Genomic DNA, 16723 nt, shown 5'->3' on the forward strand with positions numbered 1-16723 from the left:
AAAAAAGAAAGAAATGCCTGAGTTACAACTTGAATGAGTTTATTATTAAAACACAATCAATAATAAATAAATGTGTAGTACTCATATATATATAAAATAACAGGGGACTTCCATGTTTGTTCACTTGTGCGAGTATACAGAAAAAAGTACATACTATACCCACACCTGTGATAAAGTTAAAGATAAGGAAAATATTTCATGGTTTACCTGAGAAAAAAAAAATCAAAAAATATTTTAAGTTCACATATTTTGCAATACATTTTCAGTTTTAGTTCTGATTAGTCAGAAAAAAATTCAGTATTTGTTTCCAATTAGAAGGAAAATCATTGTCGAGCAAATTTATTTCCATAGAATGAAAAACTTTTGCCAATTGACGAACAATTTTTGTTATGGGAATTGTTTTCAATGAAATTTAAAAGGTTTTGTAATTAATATAGGTTTGAAGGGTGTTTACAGCATATTTAACTTTAGTGCTAGGAAGTTAATCACAGTTCATTGCATTTACTTTCTTAATTTATTTAAATCGTAATCATTATTAGCCTATTTACACATAAAATGTTAATTAATAGAGTATTTTAGTTACAATGAGTTTTAAACTAGAAAATACTAAAATTATTAAGTAGTTTTAACAATTTATTGTAAGAAATTAATATCTTTTTATTCAAAGGCTCAACATAACCTAATATACCCTAACCTTACCTAACCTAACCTAACCTAACCTCCCTTAACCTAAGTGTTAATAATCCAGAAGTTGTTTTTAGTTTATTTGTAATTTTTAGGATCTACATACTCTTAAAATATTTCCTAGTCCGATGACTCAAATTTAAATATGAATTGAATAATATATACATACAAAAAATAAATTCTTGGGAAATTTTGTTCGTCATTCTTAAATAAATGATAGACATGCGTAAATATTGTGACTTCTTACGCCAAGACAAATATGAAAAAATATTAGACTAAACTTCCTTTTTGCCTGTAATCAATACCGAATAGAGTAACCGAATTTTCACTAGAAATAGAAAATTCTTGCCTGGCCTGGCGAGAAGTAACTTTTAGCAGTTTAAAAATAGATCGAGATCTCAAGACATCCGTTCTATGAAAGATGACCGCGTCGATGAAGTTGAGGTCGGTGGACTAGACAATATCAAATGTCAACAGGTCGTCATCGTAATGATCTTTCCTCGTCTCGTTTGACTTTTGCCTTTTTTATGTTCAATTCGAAAAGTCAAATAGATGGAAATTCGTCTCTTTGTGGCTATTGACACAAGTGGCAAACGAGAGCCACACACAAACAGATATAAGTAGAAATATATATAGATACCAACTGGGCATAGTTATGGGCATGGGCACGGGCAGAGGGGCAGGTCAAGTCTTATCTTTTCATTCTCATAGTTAACCAAACACAAAGAACTTCCAAACAGAAGAAGAGGCGATAGATAGAGAAAGAGAGAGATAGAGAGAGAGAGAGAGAGAGAGAAGCTGAGTCTAGTTAAAGCCACCGCAGAGCACCATGGGAGCCTTCATCGACAGAGTTCATTTGATATTGTTGCTCTTACTCACTCCCTTCATCCCTCCCGCAGTTTGTTTGTTTATTCTGTTTTGTTTGTGCGATCCTAAGAAACCTTTTTCTTTTCCATCGTTTTCTTGTCGTCTTGACATTTATGTGTTGCAAATGATATTATCAAATACATATATTTGAGAAAAATTGATATTGATAAGGTGTTTATATTGTATTTTGTTATGATAATGCCCAGCAATCGCCGGAATTTGGTTTGGTTTTGGTTGCTTCTGGCAGTTTTGCGCCCATTTCCGCTATTAATTGAAGCCAATTGAATGAGTTCAATTTCATAACCCATAAAGTTCAATGGCCAAACTAATTACACTTGCCTACAATTTTTGAGTTTCCATTTTTGTCTAAACTCTTCTTGGGGTAGGAGCCTAGGCTGAAATGGTACAGAATTGAAATCGGATGGAATAAAATGCGGTAGAAATGAAATGTCTAGGAATAGAATAAAATGGAATGAAATATGATGAAGGATGGAATGGATTGGATCAGAAATGCGTCTGGAATAGAAAGATATGAGCCAGGAAATGGATAGAATGAAATAAGAACGATAAGCAGTAGGAAATAGAATAGGATTGGATGCAATAGAATGGAACAGGTTGAGTTAGGATAATATGGGCCAGGATAGAATAGAATCTAATATTATTTGAGCTTATAAAAGAGAATGGGATAAAAATGGGCACTGTTCTTTGTGAAAAGGATGGACAGAAGACCATTTTAAGAATTGAATGGGATACTTTTTAAAATGTTGTTAGCAATATTTGCTGAAATTCTTGACCTTTCATTTATCCAATACAATGTAAATATGTCTTATGTGTAATAGTTTTCCTTCCCTGCAGACATTCTAAAGGTCGCAAATTTGTGTTGGACAGTGTTATTAAATGTTACCTCACCCAAGAGCTTCTTTCTAATTGCAGCCAGTACAAGTCAGAAAGTCAAAAAGATCTGACATCTGTCAGTGTGTGTGTGTGTGTGTTTGTGTGCGTCTGTGTGTGTGGGCGTTAAGTCGGCGTTTTGTTGCTGCTGCTGTCTAGGGTTATGCTGTCTTCTCTAATTGCAAATTTTCTTTCAGTGTAGAGCGACGTTGAAATGTACTCGCATTGTGGGCGTTGTCGGGAAGGTCGTAAAACTTGCAAGCCAAAAGGTTTTTCCAAAGAGAGGACGTTTAATGAACGTTTCTTGAGTTACGTTGCGTTTCTTTTGCAATTCTATTTTGGCAGGAAATTTATAACTTCCTTGGCTTAGACAATTTACGTCAACCCCCACAAAAGAAAGAAGAGGAAAAAGAGTGGAGGTGGTGCACTTAAGCCGCTTAGAACTGCAGACGGCTTGGAGACTCCGACTCCGACTCCGTCTCTGACTCTGACAAGCCTGGATCACTCCATTCCATTATGCGAGTGCAGTGACTTGAGCTTTTGTTATCATTCGAAGTGTCGATGATTTCTAGTGAAAGTTGTCGTCATTCCATTCCATTCCATTTCACTGAGTTGGAAACGAGAAAACGAGAGACAGAGGGAGAAGGAAGATAACTAAAGCTCAACATCTTAGTGCCCGGCACGCATGCGTTAACACAATGCAGAATCTTTTACGCTTCTCCGCTCCCTTTGGCATGACATACTTTCGCTTTTCATTGACTGCACTCGATCGTGACATAAGAGTTTTTTCCTTCTGTTTTTTTTCTTCTTCTTAAATTAATGCTAAACGATTATTTATCGACTTCGATTTCACAGTAGTCCACAGAGAGAGAGAGAGACAGAGAGAGAGAGAGAGAGGTACTCCCTCAGAATTTAAAGCTCTTTTGATTAATTCATTTCTGTCTCATTTCGAAAGCGTAACATAACATTTTAGGGTCAATTTGTGGAAATTAGGCCAAGTCAAATGGCAAATGGTTTGAAAATCAGCGGGAGCTGATGATGCCGGAACGAAATTTAATTGGGTTAGCGGGGAGCAACAACAAGAGGCGACTCAAGGTCAGCCGATAAATTTATATGAAATTTGTTTATGTATATTGAGTAATGCCAAAAAAAAAGATATTTGTTTAAAGGGCCACCATTTTTTAGAGGTCACTAAAAGCGGATTGTTAAATTAGAAATTTAGTAAAGTTTTCTTAGAGGTTTTAATTCAACTTTTTTTGTCAGTTTTGATGAATTTTTTGCAATTTAATGGGAAAAATTAGTTAAGAAAGTTTTTAGCTAAATGGAACTAGATTTTTTTTAGAAGTTTTATTTTTGGCTTGTTAAAATTAAAAATAAAATAGTTCTTTCACTAATTTGATTGTAAAATCTTGCATTAGAATGAGAAGTAAAAGCAAGGCAAACATAATAACCTAAGATTCTACCAATTTTTGGTGTAATATAGTTCAAATCGAGATCACATATCGGTGTCATATTTATAACTAATGCGTTTCTAGATTTCCTTTAAAAAAAGAATTTCATAATTAGTCAATTTTTTGAACAAATTGTTTACATTTCGGTGACTCACAATTGCTTTTATTTTTCTATGAATTTTTTTAAATAAATAAAAAAAAAATGAAACTTATTTTGGCCAACACCTTTTTGGCGAGGAGAAACCGAGAAAACCAACAAATTAATTGCCCTCTTCAATTAAAGCAGAAACAACAACAACAATAACAACAAACGAAATCATAATAAACAAAGAAAATAATTGCTTAAAAAAGTAAAGAAATATTTTTGCGCAGTAATTATCTTAGCTTTCGCCATTATATTTATATCTAAACTAGAACAACAGAAATATATACCTATACATAAGTCTATATACATATATATCGAAGATTAATCAGTTCTCTGTAAAGGTAATTAAAGTTGTTGCTAGAAATCAGCGGATGGAAACCTCGGGGCACTCGTGCTTCTACCTCTATTAGACTTGGCAACCTTCAAATGTCAGCGACTTGTTTGATTTTTTTCCATCTTTTCCATACATGTAAAATGAAAAATGCATAAAAAAATTTAACAAAAAATACCAATTGAAGTGTAATACAATGGAAATACATATATTTCTATAGGAACGACTAAGAGAATACCCTGTTCTGTATAAGAATCGAATGACTAATTGGTTTTGTTGGTAGCTCTTGTTAAAATGTGCTGATAATTTGGGAAATATTCAAATTCATATTTTTTATTTTATATTTTTGAAGAATCTTAAGAACGCTTTGAAAGTTTAATATTTAACAACAAACATTGAAATAAATAGTTTATCAAATACATTTTTGAGGGCTGTTCTTAAGTCACTTTTTGAGTTTTAAAACGTATTTCTAATTGGAAAATATTCAACCCAAAAGGTAAAATAAAAGAGTTAATGAAAATAATTGAGTTAAGACATAACTTCTCGAAAGCGAGTCAATAAACTCAATATGTTCATCATGAGGAAGTTTAGAAAATATAAGAAATTTTTCCCTATTATAGCCACAAATTAATATTTCATCAGTATTTGGTATGAACAGGATACAAAATGGTTACTAAAATAATATTTTATGTTGATTTCCTGTTAAGTTTAAGTTTTAAAAACGCAATTGATTACTCATAAATGTCTCCATTTTGTAAGTTGATCGACTAAAAGGAGAGCCTAGTTTTATATATTTCTTTCTAGCCTTTAGTCCCTTCCACTATCAGTTTCCATTTTAAGCCTTTTCAAGGGTCTCTTGTAAAACTGTCTAAATCTTAAAGGTTTTAAAACAATTTAAAATTATGAGCCTTAAACTTTAAAGGTTCGTTTTTTATTTTCCAACACAGTTCACTGACTCTTTTGCGTATGGGTACAGGGTAGGAAACATAAAAAAAAACTTCCATTTCAAAATGCAATATTACTTACAATAGCTCATTATTGTCTGACTGTTTTTCAGTCTGTCTGTCTGTCGGTCGTATATTTTGAGTACGGGATTTGACAGTCAGCTGTCAAATCTTTGTATACAAATCCATATACATATATGTATGTCTAGAAATATATATAGTCGAAAAAAAATGTGCAAACACAGCTGTTTAGTAATATGCAAAAAAAAAAAGACAAAAAACACTAAAATAAACAAAAAAAGTAACAACCAAAAACATAAATAAATAATAAAATAAAACCAAATATCTTGTTGAACGGGTTTCGGTTTGGGTTCTGTGTTTTCTTTTTCTTTTTGTTTCTTTGGTTTTGTCTTGTCATGTTTTTCTTTTGCACAAAAGTTCAACAACAACAAAAACAACAAATTGAGCACAACATAAAACGTGAGAAGCGAAGAATTTTTGAGACCTATTTGAGATATACATTATACCCTGTAATGCCAAAGGACAAAAGAGGCATATAATGTATGCTCGTAGTTCATAAACTAGAGCCACCTGATCACATTAGCTTGAAGCCTGATGGCAAAAGGAGAATTTATCATTAGTTACTCGATGGACAATTCAAATACCTAAAAAGGTTCCTTGTAATCATTTCTAAAGAGACTTCCTTTCATCGGGACTATTCATTTTTATTTATCCTATATAGTTTATAAGACTGGTGTAGATATTTCAAGAGACACCTGGCCACACTATAGAAGCATCTGGTCATACAATATTTCAGCCTCAGAAATGAGCCCTTTTGGATTGTGATTGAAATAATGTCTCATTCCATGTTTGATTTATAAAGGGTATGCCCAAGTCCATGAGACCCTAACAAGTTTTTCCTTTTATAGAATCAATTTGAGTATCTAATCGATTATCTCTCGACTGGCTCTACCTGTTTCTTTTTTGTCTCCGGTAATAGAGAGTCTCTTCTCTATGCTTCACTTCACTTCTCGCTCTCTCTCTCTCTCTCTCTCTTAGTGTCTTTCGATGTAAGTGTGTAGTTTATCTTTGCCTTTCACGCCCATCATTCACGCCCACATGTGTTAACTATACTAAATCGACTGGCAGGCGTAAATTTGCATAATTTTGAAATTAAAATAGAAAATGTGTTTATGTAATGACATTTCTAACGGTCTTTCAAGTGTTTGATGACTTCATAGCCAAACAGCAGCCGGCAGTCCAAGGAGTCCAAGGAGTCTCAAGACTTAAACTACATTTGCATAGTTGGTTGAGTTAAGTTTGACCGATCTATGGAGCCCGCCTGAACCTGCACCACGAAGACGCCGCCCAATACCATGGAAAATATCAGTCAAGTTTTCTCAACTCTTTGACTCTCCTCCCCCCGATTCCCCCCACCGATCGTTCCGCTCCTTCTCCAAGCAATCTGCGTGATCAACACACGACGCTAATGTACAGATCATGAGCACTGATTGCGTTTAGTGCATGAAAATTGGAAAAACTTGTTGCCCCGACGTCGCGTCGTCGTTGTCGACTTGTTCTGCAGCCTCCATAGATGACGATCATCATGATGATCAGCATCATAATGATCATTTTGGTTTGCTTATTAATTTCCTACACACAAGTTTTGTGCTGTGCGGCATATCATGTCAAACAAAAAAAAAAAAAAAAATCACAAAGACTTGCGCTTGTGTTCAAAATGCTTAGGGGGGAGGAAAAGAGACGGAGGAAAAGAAACTGGGCTGGGTCAGATCTTCATCTTCATCTCTCTCGTTCGCTCTCCATTTGAGTCGCCGCTCTAATTAATTCCAAGTTGGCGCCACAATGAATTGAGGGCCCCTGACCTATGGTCAAATTTTCACAATTTGTTTCCCCTCAGTATTTGTTTAGAAAATTATCAACCATGTGAGTTGGGTGAGAGATCATTAAAAATGGCAATTTAGCGTGACCGGAGAGTAAACAGGAAAACTCCAAATGTTAATTCCATTTCTCTCAGTGTATGAAGGGCATAAACATGGGCATGAACATGGGCATGAACATGGGCATGGTCATGGGCTTTACAATCAGCCTATAACCTTCACCTTCAGTTATTGTTGCTGACTCTTTGTAATTTAAATTAATTTTCTGTATATATTTTTTTTGGTTTTGGCTTTTTTTTAACAACATTATTTCAACTAGCTGGCTGAGTGATTTGCCGCTAAGCCAACCATGGTCTAAGGTTAACCCACTTCACCCCCGCACTCCACCCTTTTAAGACAAACCAGGAACTTCAACTTTAACTTTACTTAGTTTTATACACTTTTTTAAGTGGGGTTATTAGTTATAATAAAAACTGGAATTATTCTTCTCTTTGCCAAATCATAAAGTTATAATTCTAGAATGGTTATTATGCTTAGAATACCAACCAATAGAAGGCAATCTAAGACAAACTAAATCTAAATTGTACGTCACTTTATTACCAAGAGTATAGACAAATTCGTAGATAAATCTTTTTGGTTTTTACTTGTAATTTGAGCAGCTTCTCAAGTTCAACGCGTTTGGCGATTTTATTGAACGATTATGGGTCTGGCTTTAGCTAGCAAATTGATACTGAGAAGAAACACAAAAAAAAAAGGGAAGAGAAAAGTGAAAGACGAAGCGCAATTCTCGTGATAACACGTAGGCCAGCAAATAAGTCGGTTCAGGCATGCGTGGTCGATAGAGACTGCGACTGGGACTGAGACTAAGTTTTGAAGCAAAACTCCTGGCACGTACAACCAACCGACCAACCAACCAACTAGCCGACCAACCACCACCCACTCTCGACGTATTTTCTAGGTCTAGGCACTTTTATTTGGTGGCTGAAGCCACAACAACAACAACGAGCAGCAAGTTTTATGACCTCCTCGGAAAGAGCAGCAGCTACACCGCTTCATCCATATGCCGAGGAAAAACACTTTTCGGTACACGGTTACGCCTCTTAAGAGTCAGGTGCCTTAACAAAAGCTCAGATTTCTGTAGTTTTTTTTCGTCTGACTTCTTTTTCATCTTCAACAGTTTTTTTTCTTCTTTTTTAATAGCCTGACCAAGGCTTGTTGTTGGTTTTGGTTTTTTTTGTTGTTGTTGGTATTTTTTTTTATGGCCAACTTATAAATCTGAGTGCCGGCGGTGTTAGTGTGTGTGGCTTAACCTATTTGGAGACTATGTTGGACAAGTCTCAATAAGTCTTGCTTTGAGTAGGCTTTAATGGGGAGTTGGAGTTGGGGCTGCGGCTAGATCTGGGGTTGGGGTTGGGGCTGACAGCCTGTTGAAGTTGGAGTTAGGCAATTCACAATTTTCCAAACTCAACTTGAGAGAGAAACATACTTATTTACATATATATTTCGCATATTTGAAACAAGTTTCAGAGCCAAATGGGAATTGTTTTAGCCACTTGTCTTATTAGGCTTATAAGTATATAAAGACTTTTATAGTCATTCTTCAACTCATTGTCAGATGTTTATTTGCTAAAAGATGAAAAATTAACAGGAAAACTTTACTGTATTAACATATTTACACAAATTAATTACAGAAGAGAAATATGTGTAGTTCTACTTTACGACTGCTGAACAATTTCTCAAATTTTATTTTTAGAATATATAAAATATAAATTTGTATATAAAATCGAATTCAATTATTAATCCTCCCTTTGATATATATCCCTCAGAGTAACTTTACCCGTTTGGCAGCATTTTTGCGTATCATTCAAGTCGAGCAATTGCAATTTGGACCAATAGTCTGTCGATTGCTGTTGCAGGGTTAGTAAATAGCTCTCGAAGTGCTTGTAACGAATATCTCTGGTATTGGGACAACCGATTAGATGATGATAATCACATGATTTATCTCTAATCCATTGACGTTGGCCACCAAAACCTATTTGTATCTGATCCGCACTAGATCCATCATCGTACATGGTGGCTGTTATATGGGCAATTGCCTCATTGATCAAGCCATCGACTTCGGGTGACTTCAATAGATGCAAAACAAGTTCATGGGACTCTTCGCGACGAACGCAAAGCAAATACCACAAGGGCATCGATTGGAAGCGAATGCATTTAATAAGTTTCGTTACATGATCACAGCGTTTATTCCAATCATGACCCAGCCAACGAACAATAATAAAAAGAATCTATCAGAGATTGAGAGGTTAATAGATATAGAACATAATCATTATTCAATCTCACCTCGATTTCCGTATTGACACAAATTGAATTCGAGTCGAGTAGAAAATGCAAATGTTTCACTGGCAAATCAAGAAAATTCCTCGTGGCCACAAATGTGAGAAAAAATCTCTGAACTCTGGTCAACATTAGATTCCGGACCACATCCAAAGCTGGCATACCTAAAGTTTCCACATAGAGAACACAAGCGGTGTCCTCATTGAAACAATTGCAATCATCAAAGTATTGCCAACAATGTTGCAACAACGATTCGATCCTTAAATAGCTTGCTGCCACATAGATGGCCACAATGTCCTCACGTTCCAAATGGGGTTCATCGCTCAACATCCATTTGTAGATCAACATGAAGGCGCGCTGTGACACACGATCTTCGGGTAAACTCACTACCAAAGGCAAATCATTTAGATCCATAAAGAACTTCGAATATACTTGCAGGACAGATAAATGGCAATTGAAGTACATTTTATTGATTTCAATCTGTACGGTGGTCTTCATATGCGTTTCGATCATATAACGAAGAACCGCCGATAAAGGATCCTTTCCGGGTTGCTTAATATCCAACCAGTTGGGGACATTCTCGAAATTGTGTCCAAATTCAAGAAGCGAACGATTCGTACACTTGACCAATAGATCCTCCGGCTTGGGTGACTTTTTGAATATATGTTCGAGTTCCAAATCCTCTGGATTGGAGACTAAACGGGTAACGGAACCAACTTCCTCTTCGGAAGAGGATGATGCATCGGATTTGTGTTTGGGGCTTGAATGGGGAATATTAATAGTTATATGGGGTTAAAATTTCTCCTTATCTTACTTGGTGAAATGCACACTACAAGTGAGTTCACGTTGGGTTGGATTTTTTTGAGGATTTCGTTTCATTAGCTCATCCATTTTGTTATAATTTCAGAGTATTTTCTGGGAATTCTTAGAAAGTTTCTGATTTCTGATTGACACTATATTCAATGTTTTAACATGTGTTTGAAAACATAGAGAAATAACTGTAGAATTAAGTATCATATACTTTAAAGAAATCATAAAATTCTTTAATTGAAGGGGCTAGAATATAAATTGTCATAAAGTGTTATTAACTATAGTATTTCTGTAAAGACAAGATAACTTTTTGTCTATTTAACTTATAATGGTTGAATCAATTGACAAGTGCAGATTTTAATCAAGTTCTTCTATTTTATAGAGATAACAAGTTGTATTTTATAGGACAACATTTTTGAGCATAAACGATCTATGCAGTTCTACTATTAAAAATTTCCTTAAAATATTTCAAGAAACTAATTATAATATTGCTTTAAAGTCAATTTACTGTTGAGATAAATCAATTAATCACATTTTCTACCTTAACTCACAATATCAAGATGAAATCATGCAAACTAATTCAATATGAACTTGCCTGAGGTTAGCTAGAACTTAATTCAATTAATCAATTGTCGTTAGAAAATAAATAGAACTAAAAGGCTTTACATTAAAATTTGCATACAAACAATAGGCATTAAAAACAATAAACCTATGAGCTAATTTGTAATTATAATTAGCAGAAAGTCAACTAGACCAGTCATTTGCATAGTTCGCATAGTACGCAAAGTAAACATATTTTCTATCAGTGTATAAATTAGCTCAGTTACAATTGCATCGTATTTCTTAGCAATATTTAATGTGGCAATAAATTTTCGATCAACCAATATCATCTCACTCTAGCTTCACAGTATTGTATAGGTACGAAAACTTAATTTCTATAATAATAATAAATTTCTATACGAATTTCCCCTTTTCAGTTGATTGTTGTTTTATCTGTCAGTCTAATAAACTCTACATCGAGTCCATCTTCTTTTACATTGACTGAGTACTTTCGGGTTAGAAAAATTATTCTAATCTTAAACAATCCATGAAGATGGATAAAAAACAAATATTTCAATTTAATTTACAAAAAGTGAACCATAAAATTGACTAGAAATTAGAATTTTCATTGATTGTAAATAACATCCTTGATTTAGGGGGCTTTCGACATACTTGAAATTCCAGCAGCAGCAGAAGCAGCAACAACAACAATAACAAAAAGTAACAAAACAGGCAATTAAATAAATTATTTAGCTTTTTACGGCACTTGAGCAATGAGAAGAAGAGAAGGAAAATGAGTCAAAACAATCAACTTTAAATACCATAATGAGAGCCATAAAATGTTCACGGCAGCAAAAAATAACAAAAAATACAAAAAGCAAGAAAAAGCCGAACACGTAATGCTCATAAAGTCATTTGTATTTGTTAAACACATGTGAATAAACTTGCTGACGGTTGCCACAAAAACTCCGAAAAGTATAAACTCGAAAAACAAAAACAAAACTTGGTGTTTAATTTAAATTTAAATTTTGTTTCCAAAAAAAAGGCGGAATCAATCGGCTTCACACAAATTAGCACACAAGACACACACACAGAGACAGACACAACATTCGGAAACCTAAATAAATAGCATCAAAGTGTCTTATCAGTCTTTGACAGATCTCTCTCTCTCTATCTCGGCGAGACGTGTGGCTCATGCTGAGTGGGTGAAGAAGTGAAGTGATCCACCTACTGGCCACTACGCTAATTAGCGCCAACTAATTGAAAACCTCACGCTTCATGCTTAACCAACTTGCAACTTCCGACCAACTTGAATTTTTGTTGAGCTTAAGTTTTCAGTTACACATAGATTAAGGGGATCCATGGGTATCTCCCTCTCTATCTCTTTCTCTTTCTCTAGGTATGTATGTCAGCGGCGGCAATAAGTGAGAGCTTAATTAAGGCAAAGTAAATAAGAAATTGAAAAGCATTTCCCCCCTTAAAGAAAAAAAAGTTTATACATTTGCGCAATCAGCTTGAAATGCGCTTGCATCTAGCATGAACATGAGCGTAATTACCATCATTTAAAAGGGGGAGCAAAGACCTATACGACCTATCGGAAACTTCCCCCTTTTGAAAACCGATCCACTGTTGGTTTCCCCCATGGATCTTGGTCACCGTGACGTATGCGTAATGTGAAAAGTTTGAAGTATGCGAACGAACATGAAACTTTTGATACAATTTCTTTCTCTCCCATTTTTAATTGTTATGCTACAATTACTGACTTCTCGCCATTTGTCTGGTATTTTTCTTTGATTTGTTTGGTTTATTATATAAACCAATTAGTCGACTTTGATAGCTATTTGCATTGAAATGCATAATTTATGAATGCGTTTCTTAAAGCCATCTCAAAGTGTGGCAAAAGTTATAAAAATCTCGGAATTTGTGTAGAAACTGCAGGCGCAAATGAAGCAATTAAATTCAAAAGCTACAAAAATCCCATAAACATTTTGTTCGTATGAGGGAAAATGAAGAAAAAAATTTATGTAAATTTACAGTTTTTATTTTTTTGGGTTGAATTTTTGATTATTAATTTTTTTTTTCTTGTTGTCTGTGCGTTATAAAACGTTTAAAAAATTATTTCACTATTGAAATGATTGAAGAAGAGCGAGTCAAAATATGCAGAAGGGTTAGAGGGAGATAGGGAAGATATAGATAAGATTAGTGAAAATTAATTAAAAAATTCTTTTCAAGTAATAAATATAATAAGCTAACGATGAGGTGAATGAATTCTTTATATATATTTATCACTCTACGAAATAGTTAAAGATGTGTCCAAAGGCTAAAAGACATTTTTGGTTTAGGGGAGAAACCTAAGATGGTCAAGTGGAAAACCATTAAGAAGCAAAGGTAAAAAGAAAGTACATAAAAAAGTAACAAAAAGTCCTCACTTTAATGTATTCTAATATTAGATTATCATAAAATGTGCAAATTTTAGTTATTAACTAAAAACCTTTCCACTTTCCTTTAATAGAAATTTATTCTTCTCTCTTTTGTCGTGTTCATTATCTTTTTTGGCAAATTCATGTTTTGTTTTAATCTTTCTAAGCCATTTTTATGGCCGGCCATTTAATTGCTTTTCTCATGCGTTTCACTTACCTATTTGCCTGACTTCATCTTTTATTTTTTTTTCTTTCCAGGTAAGTTACACACTGACCCACTTGGCCAATTATATAGACACTCGACGCGAGAAGCTTCCAACTTTTAAGTGGGTTGTAGATGGATGGATCAATAGATGGGTATGGAGTGGGTAAATATAGAGGAGAACCGATGCTGGCGCCACAGAGACACCCAGAGAGAGAGACAGAGAGACCCTGAGGGCTCTGATTTGAAAGTGGGAAATATTTATTGATATGTGACACATTGTATAGAGACTTTCCTCTCCCAGCTGAGTTATGCCCATGCTGGCTGGTTCAGTTTTGCTGCTTGCTGCCCACGGTGAAAAGATGGAAATCTGATTAAATTAAATACATATCTGAATTTCGACGAGGTACGGGGAAGGGGGGACCCAAAACTGATAAGCTTGACCATCTATGGTGGGCATTCTTTTGGCTTCAACCTGTTTTCTAATTGGGTTAAAATGCAATCTCCTTGTTAGTTATTGGCTAAACATGATTTTTACATCTGGTTAAATGGCTTTTGGTAACATGGCTACAAAACTCAAAAAAACATTTGGCTATATGTACACAGTTTTATGGCTTTAACAAAAATGTTTAAACATTTACAGACTTTACAGAAAATTATTGTTAACAAAGTTGGGTATTTCAAATTATGTTTTGGTCACTAAAGTTCTTTAGTAACATGGCCATCCAAATTTTACTAGCATTTTTATGATAATAGATTCTTCTTAGTTAAGGTTAAAATAAATATTATATTAATGCTAACAAATCTCTCTCTCTAGAGACTTGACATTAAGAATATGCTCATTACTCAATAAAGTGCTTAATATTTGAAATTTTATAAGTTTTTCTGCTATAATCAATAAAATCTCCTAGAATTTTTATTATCTTGATGTCTTATTCCAAGTGTTATTATCTATAGTCATTCCAAATTGATTTATAACAAATTTGATGCTTTCAATTTAATTTAAATTTGTTTTTATACTTTTTTTATAAAGAGTTTTGAAGGTATTTTTATTGCATTTTTTTTTCTAGTTTATCTATCAATTTCATTTAAATTGGTTATATTTCTAAATAGTTTTCTATTTCATATTTGAAATTGAGATATTTGTCAGGGTTTTTTATTTTATTTGTTAAAAGATGAACAATTCGAAAGCCAATCAATAGAAAACAAGTGGAGAACAATCTTATCTTTATTTTATTGTTGACGATTTTAAAATGTGATTCATTTTATTTAAACAATGAAATCCATAAGAGTTGCTTTAAACGTCTAATATATTATTAGATAGAATGGATCAAATTGCTGTTACTGAGTTACTTCACTTCGTACAGAAGATTAGGATTGACTTTGTCTACGAGATCAAAGACGTCTTAGTATAGAAGATCAAAGTTAACCTTATGCAGAAGATGAAAAAACCCCACTCAAAAGTTTTATTATTTCATTTTTTTATCCCAGTTTTTTTAGAATGCCTACAAATTAGATCAAATTTGCTGTTTTTCACCTCCAACTAAAGTTATTATATATATATATATATGTACATATGAACAACCTGTCAAAAGTTGAACAAAAAGTCACTTTCTCTTTCTCTTGGCAGCAGCAGCTGGCGCCAATGCCTAAGCCTAAACCATACGATGTGCATCCTGTGCCAAGGCAAATTACAATTTATTTATATGCAAACACCCACACACGATCACACACACACAACTATATTAAAGAGGAAAGGTGGGGAGGAATGATGAGGGCTAAAACCGATTTGTCTGCAAATCAGTAGGCAATAAGTCAAACGTTGCCGACCAACCAAAGTTCACTTCACTTGGCGTTTACGTACACTCTTTCAAAGCATTTAAGGTATTTTAGTTTTCTGTTTAAACACAACACCAAAGAATGTATGTAGGTTAAATGGAGAAGATGGATATAGAACATACGTAATAGTTTCTCTTCGTTTTGGGCCTCAGGTTTATATATAGTCCAGGTAGCCCGATTTTAATTAAAGTTTAAAGGAACTAAGCTAGAAATTTGATATGAGATAGTAACAGGAATTAGTAGAGATACTAAGGATTCCCAAATCTAAATTATATCTTTTAATATTTGAATTCGTTTGTATGACGATTTGCATAATAAGTTCTATATGCCTCTTAAATCAGAGTAAAAATGGATAAAAGACTATATTATCTAACTAATTTATTAATATTTATTGTTTTCAAATCCATTTTCAATACAATACCATGATAATGGCTTTAAGTGTATTGATGTTTCTCTATAGATAAAGTTAGGCCTGGCCCTCGCTGGTTTAGTATTTCTATTTATGCGCTTCCGTTGCTTCAGTCGGGTCCCGGGTGCCGGGACTAGGGACTCGGGACTCGGGACTCGGGGAGTTAGTCAGTCAGTCAGTCGGCTAGCTCCATATAGCCCGGCTGTCTATCATTTTGCCTTACATTTCGATATGCCTTTCATTTTCGCCGCAGACAATTGCCAGTCGCGTCGACTCGAAGTCGATTCGATCGTTTTGCCCTCTTCAAAAAAAATATGCCGCTCTTTCATTTGGTTGCAATTTCTATTTGTGTTTGCATTTTCATTCATAACTTTGGCTCATCTACATGGAGAGAGAGAGAGAGAGAGACAGAGAGATGGGAGAGGGGTTATTGGAGATGCGGGCAGAGGATTGTTGTGTTTAAATTAATACTGAACTCTGTTTAAACAGTTCGTTTTGTTGTTGATGTTGTTGCTTATGCAATTTGCCTTTTGCTTTGATTTGGTTGCGTTTTGTGGCAATGAGGAAGTCCATTTTCACCATTTTCACAATTTTCACAATTTTTTCAGCCAAAGATTATTTTTTCTCATTTCGTTTTTGTGGGTGACTGTGGCAAATGCCCGCGCCTGATTATAGGGATGTTAAATGTTGCTAGCTGCTGGCAACATTTTGATAGTTGCCCGCGATAGCCTAAATATGGCAAAGCGAAAAGATCATAATCCCCCCCACAAATAACTTTCGCCTACAATTTGTTGGCCACATTTTTTCTGTGTTTTTGTGTTGAGGAAATGCAAAATGAACTTTTGGTTACAAATTGTTGTTTTACATTCCATTACGAGTTATGTCACATTATTTTTTAAACGTCCTCGACCTTTGTAGCTTCCATTAGGCAATTGCCTCTACGCCTGCGCACAGC

The 16723-nt window shown here is 34.4% G+C and overlaps 2 protein-coding genes across 3 annotated transcripts in view; one reads left to right on the forward strand and one right to left on the reverse strand.

Annotated features, from left to right (window-relative positions):
• LOC6639896 (platelet binding protein GspB) overlaps positions 1–16723 on the forward strand; it is a 56099-nt gene that overhangs the window by 2334 nt on the left and 37042 nt on the right. The gene's annotated exons all lie outside the window — the stretch shown is intronic.
• On the reverse strand, positions 8920–10508 carry LOC6639803. The gene is made up of 3 exons (XM_002062707.3): positions 10363–10508; positions 9555–10308; positions 8920–9499 (listed from the first exon to the last, which is right to left on the reverse strand). The coding sequence occupies exons 1-3, from the start codon at positions 10437–10439 to the stop codon at positions 9008–9010; spliced, it is 1323 nt and encodes a 440-aa protein (XP_002062743.1). The 5' UTR covers positions 10440–10508; the 3' UTR covers positions 8920–9007.

Source organism: Drosophila willistoni (assembly GCF_018902025.1).
Source record: "Drosophila willistoni isolate 14030-0811.24 chromosome 2L unlocalized genomic scaffold, UCI_dwil_1.1 Seg196, whole genome shotgun sequence".
NCBI lineage: Eukaryota > Metazoa > Arthropoda > Insecta > Diptera > Drosophilidae > Drosophila > Drosophila willistoni.

Coding starts and splice junctions, on each gene's coding strand:
- LOC6639803 (XM_002062707.3), bottom strand. CDS start 10,439: ATGGATGAGCTAATGAAACGAAATCCTCAAAAAAATCCAACCCAACGT. Junction 10,309..10,362: donor TGTAGTGTGCATTTCACCAA/GTAAGATAAGGA, acceptor TCCCCATTCAAG/CCCCAAACACAAATCCGATG. Junction 9,500..9,554: donor GTGTCAATACGGAAATCGAG/GTGAGATTGAAT, acceptor AATCTCTGATAG/ATTCTTTTTATTATTGTTCG.